General features: G+C 39.0%; 1 protein-coding gene across 1 annotated transcript in view; it reads left to right on the plus strand.

The window, feature by feature from the left end:
• pth2ra (parathyroid hormone 2 receptor a) overlaps positions 1-9,789 on the plus strand; it is a 41,981-nt gene extending 32,192 nt beyond the window's left edge. Inside the window, exons 10-13 of the mRNA XM_068734695.1 lie at positions 3,403-3,497; positions 6,595-6,733; positions 8,349-8,390; positions 9,412-9,789. Of these exons, the coding sequence (XP_068590796.1) occupies positions 3,403-3,497; positions 6,595-6,733; positions 8,349-8,390; positions 9,412-9,789 (654 nt within the window). The remainder of the gene's footprint in view (positions 1-3,402; positions 3,498-6,594; positions 6,734-8,348; positions 8,391-9,411) is intronic.
• Positions 9,790-10,629: the final 840 nt, after the last annotated feature.

Consider the following 10,629-nt stretch of genomic DNA (forward strand, 5'->3'; position numbering starts at 1 on the left):
TGTAGAAAGTGCTTTTCTCATCCTTTTCTTGATCGTTCTCTAATTCAAATTCAAATGAGCTTTATTTCATGAAACAACAGTATTTGTTGCAAATGAATATCATGCAAATCAATAAGGATTCACAGTCTCGCTCTGTCTTTTATTCTCTTTAATGTGCACAACTCCTCTACTGGCTGGGGATTCTTTTAGCATTGGAGTCTGCCATAAAAGCACAAATTAAGGAAAGAGAAGATAGAGGCAGTTTGTTTTGTTCATGCAGCGTCTCGCTGTGAAGACACCACAATGAACCCACTAAAAGAAATGACACTATTTTGTTGACATGTACTGCCTTGAGTTGTCTTGGCCTGTCTGCTGATTGAGTCAAGTTGCTGTCAAGCTGCGATTGGAAAAATCTCCTGCAGATTTTAATGAGACAGCATTGCTTCATCAGGACTAGTGCACTGCTCGCTGTAACCGATTCTCTTCAGGCTACAGAAAGTGTCAACCTGCTGAGATAAGACCACATGCTATGTTGTAGGTATCCAACAATCCTCATGCTCTAATGCGGTGGATTAATTATAATCACTTCTAATAGGTCAACATATTTTGAGAGCTCTTTACTTCAGGAAAGTTATTATATCTGCATCTTTGCAAAATATTGGTGAGAAATGGGCTTCTAATAACTGACAGAGCTGTAACACCTTAACTCATTAAACAACTCAGGATCTTCAATATCGGTCTCGCTCAGTCGGACCACCACTTTGGTCCAGATTGAAATATCTCAAAAACTACTTCAACTGCCATGAAATGTTTGTACAGACATTCTTGGTCCTCAGAGGATGGATCCTTCTGATTCATGGGTTGGTTCAGACATTTATGTCTCCCTCAGGTTGAATTGTGATGAAATTTGGTGATTAACTTTCCATACAGACAAATCCAGGCCGTAGACAGAAGTAGACACACTGCCATCACTGTGTTGCCACTTTGTTTGTAAACCTGTGTATGAGAATGAATATGCAAAGGATTTCACCTTTAAGTAGCTTTTGTCTAGAAATCAGTCTAGCAGATCCCCTGGCACCAGTATAGTTATAACGAAAAAAGGTTATAATCTACAAAACATAAACTTTGAACAGCTTTTCTGGACTGTGCTGTTATCATCTGTTCCAAAAACAAACTGAGACTTTGGATTGAACTTTCTTCATGTCTCAACCACATTCTGAGCAGTTTGCCAAAATTAGTGACAGACCAGTGAGCTCTTGTTTCTTGGCTGACAGTCCACTTTTACTGCTAAGATTTGTGTTAAATGATGCATTTCCTCTGATTGGAGTTGCAATGAATCATGGAGTTTGATGATTGAAATCATAAGTAATCCCTGCTGTGTATGATTAGCTAGTCAACAGCTCTTTCACATTGGCACTGTTTTTCTGTTTCATAACCAGTTTCAGACCAGTGATTTTGCCTACCGCACCACCAGCTGCTGACAATTTTATTCCAATGACCAAATGCCATATAACATGTTAGCATATTAGCAGGCTGGCGTAAGAATTTTGCTCAAGGCCCTGTTGTGTACAACTTTACAGAGCCGCTAGCGTAGCTGTAGACTCTTGTTTTTATTGAACTAGCGGATGCTTACAGACCTACAGCATATTTGAATGGACTAAAATGGAATTTGTGTGGAATAGATGAAACTAAATATAATTTATCAAGTATTCACAGCTCAGCAATAGCTCTGTATTTGTAAACCATAATATGTTTTTCTTCATTAAATTTATACATATAATTATTATTTATTTTTCAAAAGTTTTAATTAAAACTGACATTTGTATTAAGCATTCTAGTGGAGTCCAACCTACTCATTATAAAACTTTATAAAAAACATGCTTTATACTTTATTTTGGTTAATTTTCTGTGGATAGCCTGTACATAATATTGAAGGGTAGCTGTCTGTGTGTGTGTGTGTGTGTATCAAAAATTGTAATTGATATTTTGCTGTGAAGTTTGCATGACGAGCTCTTCAAGATAAGATGTTGTGACGGATGGAAAAACATAAATTTACAAGTTATTTACAACTAGATGTTTAGATCTTTATTTCAGTTTTCCACCACTGAAAACAAACTTGCACTTATCGACAGGCAATTTAAAATGTAACCTGTCACATAGTGTTATCTTCATAGATATCGGAAGAGACATACCATTAGCCCTGTGTACCAAGTAAATGGTTTGATTTTATTTACAGAGGTGTCGGTGGGTTCACAGTCTAAATGCTTTTTCCTCTGATCTCACAAAATCAGTTTTCAGTGTGAGACTGCACTTTCTCACTTAGATGGATAATAATTATAAGTGAAGCATGTCCTCCTTGATACTGTCAAGCATACTCACTGCAGTCAATTCTTAGTTTTGTCAGTGTATGAATGTATGATAATAATAAAGGATAGATGAGGAGAAGAACATAAATGTAACTGCAGAGGAGCTGTGGGTTTAAGGAAAAGTCTTTCATGTTTGGATATTGTTAGTGTTGGCACGTTGTATGTGTATTCTGGAGCTCTGTTTGTTACCGTCTTCTCATTCAGGTTCAACCAGGGTAGGATTAAAAAGATGATGTGGATTCAGGGGCTCAAGCCTCTGGCTGTGGAAAACGTCAACCTCAATTTGCATCTTTCAAATGACTTTGCCTCCGCTGGGTTAACGTCTCTAAAACAAAATCCCAGCACTTGACAAAAAACAACACTTTTTTGTTTTTTCTATTGTGAAACATAATTGACTCCAAAGAACTTCCCAATAGGTCACTTTAGGACATGTGCACGCCTATAAAACTTTTTGCTATAGTTAGCCACAAATTTCAACTTCAGCCACTCAATATTTGTTTCATCTTACCTTGTGATGAATATAATTGAACATATTGTGGCAAATGTAGAGATAAAAGTGTGTTTACAATCTGTTTAGTGGAGGATAGTAAAACACTAAAATTGGCTTGTGATTGGAAGCAGTTCTTATTTTTCTAGTGAGAAATGTTTGATCAGTTTGTTGGCTTTCACAAACAAGTTTTTGTGTTACCAGATTAGTGACATTTCACTCTGCTAGATACTGTAACTTGATACGTAGAACCAGGTAATGATTGCATTGAACCTACCTCATTCATCAGTCGACTATGTGGAAATCTTGATCTTCTTCTTCTTCTTGACTTTCATGGAATTGCAGTAAAAGTGTCTTTTGTGAATATGAAATGAATGACAAGTATACTGTACATGTTTGGATCCACTCTTGAAAACGTGAATGCTCTTTGATTAATTCCACAGGGTTAAAGTCATTAACAAGTAAAACGTATTTATTTTACAGATATATCAATTATAGTAACAGCAATTAAGAACACTGACATGTACTGCATAAATGAAGAGCTTTTCCATCTCTGTTCTTCTGTTTCAGCTGAATTTCATCTTGTTTGTGAACATCGTTCGAGTGTTGGCCACCAAAATTCGAGAGACAAACGCAGGGAGATACGACACCAGGAAACAGTACAGGTTTGTTCTCAACTGAACGTTTCTACGAAACCAGCGGTCCACTTTGTGTCCAGGGTTGGAATTTGACGTAAATTTGTGGACAAAATGTTATGTTCAGTCAACACGATGTTAAGTGATTGTGGTGATTTGAGAAAGGTGAGGTTTACATTTTTGAGACCAAGGTGATAAACCAGGATATGTTTTTGCCAGATGACCCGGCGGCAGACATGACTCCGTGGGCGGGCTCAATGTAAACATAATGTACGAGCTCAACTGGTAGAGTGTTTATGCATTTCATTGTTACATCTGCATGTCTATTACGCTCTATACCAAATCCCCTCTACTCTTCCTGTTGTGACCTGTTTCCCCTCAGGGCTGACCACCAGACAGCTCATTTAGAGACCTGCATTTATTTTGACAGGCTGTTTATGTTACAAGCTATCTCACATTCGAGCTTCACATTGGCTCACATATACAATTTTACTCGGGCTTATGGTGTGCAATCAGTGTGCAGACCACAACCCTCCATGCCAATGGGACTGTGTTTACCCACTGAAAGAAGAGGAAAACAAGAGATTTAGCTGGTCAGCGTGAACCAAAAACTTTCATAAACAGATAGTTTTGTATAGTGGGGATGCAAGTAGTATTCAGACTTAAAGGATATGGTGTTATTCTATATTTTTATATTACATTATACACAGTGGTGTCCACGTTTTATAAAAATGTTCATTTTTCTCACCGACTCTTAAGCATGCAGTACACATGCAAAGTTCTAGCTAAAGGGTAGTCTGTCGTGGAGCTACAGCCAATGAGAGCACAAGACATGGGTTGAGGGGACACGGGTTGTGACTAAATGTATTTTGGAGACCAGACGTACTCATCAGGGATTCCTCCTGCTGAAAGACATTACTGTTAGTCCAAATGTCGCTGGTCAGTCTTGTAGTGTCAAAACCACAACGACCACAAGACTCCCAAGTGCAAGATAGCAAGTTGTGTAGTGTGAACAAAACAGGCTTAAGGCATGGACACACACACACACACACACACACACACACACACACACACACACACACACACACACACACACACACACACACACACACACACCTGCAATTATCACTTTTATTCCGCAGGTGCAGGAATCAGTGTGTCAGATAAAAAATGAAAGTGTAATATCTGAGAAGAGCACTGTATTGAATGCTGCATGTGAGGTTGCTTTGGGTAGATAAGCAGACTGTCAGAAAAGATGAAAGTGATTGGTTGCAGCAAATTGGAATCCATGCTGGAAGATAAATGTAAGCCAAACATAACGTTAGAGGTGAGGGATAATAACTGCCGACTTTAGAAAACTGCGAACGTGAATAAAACTTGCAAAGACTGAATTTCAATGCTGATTAAACTTACCCAGTAACAATGTGATATATCTCGTACCTTGCTGGAGATTAAAGCAAAAACTGAACTTCATTGCATCTTTATATTTCATGGTTTGGCTCAAAACCATAACAAATGTCATGCAAACTCAGGCAAGGAGTTAACCAAACAAATACTTTTAATAAACAAAAGGCCAGGACATTTCAAATGTGCAACAAAAAATAAGCATTCTCGTAATGAATGCCAGTAGGCACAACGTGCCGCCAGTTCAACTACTGCAATAGTGCTACCAACACTCTGTGCAGCACGTCAGGTGGGAAGAAGCCAGCTCTCCCTCAGGATGGGGTGGGTCTTATAGGGCGAGGGCAGTGGCCAGCTGCCTCCAATTTCCCTGATGGCTTCACTCTCGAAACCAGGGACACTGAAAGAAAGACAGACACCACACACACACAGACACCACACCCCCCCGGCGGAGGCCCTGGGGCCGTCACACAGTATTATAAATATTCTAAGTAATTTTTAATTTACATATATATGTATAATAGTATTTTATATGTCACTCATAAGAAGCCAAACCAAATGTGTTCCGGTGACGAATAATAATAAGCAGCCTGTTTAGCATGGATGCGTTGGAAGCAATTTTAAAAATGCAATTTCTAAAAAGTATTGAAGCTGACTGAAAATTGCATTTTGGATTGCATGACAATTCACCTCTGTTACACAGGCCGGACCTTGTTTATTCTTTATTTTCACATTTTCAGCTGTAAGGATAGAATTGCTAAGAGAAGGAGACAGGGAAGGAGATCATTGTTTTACCTCTTGTTTGTTGGGGCAAGCAGTCAAAATTACCATGAATATGTATCCCATAGAGTATTATGATTAGTTTTAATTTTGCATTATTTAAATGTTTACATATTTAGCTTTGTGGCCTGGCTGAAATCATGTTTTGATTATAATTAACTGATAACACTCATCATGCTAATAGTAAAACAGTTTAGAGCTGCTACAGAGTAGGAGACAGATCCGTCCCCTGTCCCAACCAAAGGTAACAGCAGGCAGAGAATTGCTGCAATCAGTTCTGTTCAGTGACTGGAAGCAGCATGGTGAATGAATGCACATACTCTCAGGTAATTTACAGTTTATCCTGCAGATATGGTTGTCAGAATTGCTCATGTAAAGAGGATGGTCAGCCTCTTGGAGTGAATTTTCTTTGCGAAAATTTTCCTGGACTCCAGTAGAGTTTGAATGGATGCAATAGACTCCAAAGCACTTCATTTATTTCCAGGATGGATCATTACATGAAGAGAAGCAGCTGAAGTCCTCACCTGAACTCTAAGGGAGTGTAGATATCTCAATTTTCTGTTTGCAGACAATTCCAATCAGGACTCTTCACTTCTGTCAGGTTGATTGCAAGCCCAGGGCTGTTGCTACAATCTCGATGTTCTCCATGAATTAAATGTAAGAAATGACGAACCTTGCATTATTTTCTCAGGATGCACATCTGAGCTTTACCTGCCATTATTTCATGGCTGTGAGGCACAGACACTGCCATTGGTTTGAACATGAGAGAGATGTACTGTATACAGATATAAAGTAATAAAGTAACTTTATCTATCTTACGATGATCTAATGAATAATAAAGTCTGCCACAGGATACAAATGTAAAAGAATCAGCTGATATTCCATTTTTCAATGCGAGGCTCTTTGCTTTCATATTTACGTTCTGTATGTGTCTGTGTCTCCGTAGGAAACTGGCAAAGTCCACCCTTGTGTTAGTGCTGGTGTTTGGCATCCACTACATCATCTTTGTTGGGATGCCTCATACATTTGAAGGATCGAGCTGGGAGGTCCGCATGTACTGTGAGCTGTTCTTCAATTCCTTTCAGGTACGCAGTTCTCTTCACATATTTTCACACTGCAGTGAGCTGATAAGTTATGTGAAAATCTTCCCTCAAACTTAACTCGCTATGCCCTTTTACAGCAGGCACTCCCACAAGCATGAGCCAACTCAAGGTTGGTCCTCACATTCACAGATCAGGTAGAGCAGTTCAGTCTTTTTACTGTAGTGGCTGACTCATTAATGTGTAAACAACCCAACACCTCAAAGTCAGCATAGTAACTCTATTCAACAGCAACCACCATCACACACACACACACACACACACACACACACACACACACACACACACACACACACACACACACACACACACACACACACACATTCCTTCATTACCAACAGAGGACTGTTAAGCTACTCCAACCATGTGTGGACTTCTGTCTCTGGTCACATTCATTGCTTTCTTGTTACGCTGACAAGTGCAGAATATAATGTTTTTCAAAGAATGTTGTAAGATTCATTCAAAAAACTCATAAACTTGAAAATACAAAGATAATTTCTGTTTTTAGTTTCTGGCTATAGAAAATGAAGATGCCTTGAAATCCTGCTGGTGGGTTGTATATAATGGCAGATGCCAGGGTTACTTGAATACATAACATTTGCAAAGATGTTAATAGTGATGAAAAGCAAACCAAAGAGTGAATTGCTTCACATGCTTCTCTTCACCATCACAGCCAAATGTTGGGGCTATATTGAATCCAGTGCCCAACTCTGCTACCGGCCACATGATGGATATTTATCTGAGCTCTTTTGTCCAACATATGCAAAACACTTAGAGATGAAAACCGCATGCGTCTTCATGAAAATATTATAATTTAACGTACCCACTCTCATATGTGCACACTGATGAAAAAAAAAAAAGACATAAGTGATTCCTTTGAGGCAATGTCGAATTGGTGTTAGATAAGACAGTTCTTATCTTGCTCATAGAATATGAATATTGGATTTCGTATTTCAAACTGTACTAGAACCTTCTAGAACAAATCAGATTGTGTGAACAGTTAATAGTCAATATACATCAATACATTTCAAATTATGGATATAATTTTACACAAATATATTTCAAGACACAAATACATTTTTCTCCCACAGGTCTTAAATGAGGACTGAATAGCAATTATTAGGATGAACCAGCATACACTGTTGATTTATACTTCTCAGGAAGTCGCTGTCTGGATGTCTCTCACCAGCAAAGAAATGTAGCAAGGCACTCACACACACACACGTGTGCAAAAACACACATACATAGACACACACCTTCACATCTTCCCATAACCCACCATTTTCACAAAGACACTGTGTCTCTCCTGTAACTTCTTATTGTTGTGAGAAGCACAGACAAGAGGTGAAATAGGTCAGAACAGCAACACCCAGAGAGTCTACCATTTCTGTCTTTCTTTTTTTTCATGAGAAAAGCACTATATGAGGCCAAGAGATGGATGACCTGGAACATCCTTCCTTTGCTAATAGATTGTGTCTGTATTGGACTCAGATAAGAATGGCATTTGAATCATTGTGATTATTGCTCTCGAGACGTTTTTTTTCTCACTTGCTCCAAGAGATTTGAGCTCACAACTTGTATGTCAATATCTTCCTTTCAGGGCTTCTTTGTGTCCATTATCTATTGCTTCTGCAACGGAGAGGTGAGTGGATCGCTTTTCCAAATGCCATTGATCGCACAGAAGAAGCACAAACACTGCAAATCTAAAGCAAATTAAAAAAAGAATGGCAAGCACTTAAAATAAACTGTAGTTTGATTTCAAATTAACCGAAGCCACTGAACACGGGCATAATTAATCCACTGGCACTGGGTCTGGCTGAAGAAGATTAGCGATTAGCTACTTGACATTTTTTCACTTTATTTGTTTATTGCCTTCTCAAATGAAATGTGATGAAAAGAGCTGTGATGATACCAGTAATTCTCTCTTTATCTCTCTCTCTCATACACTTTGCACTCTCAATTGAAAACTAGAATAGACATTTCTGCCAGTTTTTGCTTCACAAAAACCTCCTCTGTTCTTTTCTCGCTTGCCTTTTGTGATCCACATTGTATCCTGGGCAGCACTCCTTTCATCCTCCATGATATTTACCAGGAGTTACTGCAATTCAAACAGCTCAAAATCAATCTGATGATTTTTATTTTCAGTTGGCTAGAGCCAACTTCATTTTGTTATTAACACTGGAAGAAATGACTCAGATAATGTGGAAGGGTTATGGTTAGGGTTAGATAAAATAATCTTTTATTAGTCCCACAGCGGGGAGATTTGCAAGATTGAAGATTTAGCAAGTTAAAAACTGCACTAATGTTTCTCAGGAGTTGGTGGAAACCAAACCTGAGCTAAAAGGCGAGTGAATCTTTTACTTGCATTAGTCACATGGCCAAAAACATGACTCCTTTGGGATGCTTTTGTTGCTCTGCGTTTCCTAACAGACAATTGTTTGCGTGTATTAACATTTGTCATAGTGCAGAAGTTTTTATACTTTGAATACGCTGAATTACAGTCCAAACTAAAGTAGCATCACTCGTCACTGAAACAAAAGAAATAAACCAGGTTTTAAGGTTTGTAGAAACCTAAAACTAAAAGAATTAGCCTGGAACAAATCAAGATAATTTTGCAGTATAATTATTGATATTTATATCCTTTGTTCTTTCCATCCCCACAGGTCCAGACAGAGATAAAGAAAACATGGACACGTTGGAACCTGGCCTTTGAGTGGGAGGGCCCGGTGGTCTGCGGCCGCTACCGTTATGGCTCTGTCGTTGTTGGCATCAACAACAACAGCACCAGCAGCCAGTCCCACCTGGCAGGGGCTGGTCCTTCCACACGCTCCACCACGCTCGTTTCAAGCCGTGTTCATCGGAGCATAGGTCCTCCTGTGATCAGCACCCTCCCAGGATACGTGATCAGTAACTCAGACCCATCCATACCTGAGGAACCCGAGGACAGCGGCCCCAAGCGGGTGGACGATATCTCGCTGAAGGAAAATGTGCCTGTTCTTAGTACAAGTGCAACAGCTGAGGATGAGGAGGAAACACTGTAGCAGACGTCTAATGTCAAAACATGCGGTAGAGACCGATGAAAACGTTTGTACATTACATTACATTACATTACATTACAGTCATTTAGCAGACACTTTTATCCAAAGCGACTTACAATAAGTGCATTCAACATTGGTAATCAAAAGATCTACTAGTCACCAGAAGTCATAAGTCCATTTCCTAGGTGGAGTAGGTGGAGCTGTGCCAACCGAATCCTCTACAACCCACGCTCATTGAAATTCTTAAAGGAACAGTGTGTAAGATTTAGTGACATTCTAGTGGTGTTGCAGATTGCAACCAACTAAACACCCATCTGCAAATAGATTTAGAACAATTTTAAAATGTCTAAATATTGTCTCTGCAGCAACAGCAAAGTCACCCAGTTTCGGAACTCATCCCTACCTTCAGATAACGTAAAATCGAGAATGGTCTCGTTAGTGATAGTATCCGTTAGTGTTTGTCCACTACGGGCTGCTGTAGAAACATGGTGGTGCAACATAACGGACTCCGTGGAAGAGGACCTGTTCTCTTCCACGTAGATATAAATTCCTTTTCCTAAGCTAACGGAAACACTATGATTCGTAGTTCCATATCATTATACACTGATTAAAACATAGTTATGAATATTATATTCCATTTCTACCAATTAATCCCCCTAAATGTTACACAGTGTTCCTTTAAGCAGGTAACGAGGGCAAACAAATGTTTGACTGTATGTACAAAAATGGAAAACATGTCTTGAACCCTCTTATGAAAAAGAATATAACATAAATGGTTGGAAACTAAAAAACATCAATGCAGATGATAGTTTAATACAAAGATGGAACCTGACATGTTTAATA

The sequence above is a fragment of the Cebidichthys violaceus genome, unplaced genomic scaffold, assembly GCF_023349555.1.
Source record: "Cebidichthys violaceus isolate CVI_PGR_0920_01 unplaced genomic scaffold, fCebVio1.0.p SCAF_11, whole genome shotgun sequence".
Lineage (NCBI taxonomy): Eukaryota > Metazoa > Chordata > Actinopteri > Perciformes > Stichaeidae > Cebidichthys > Cebidichthys violaceus.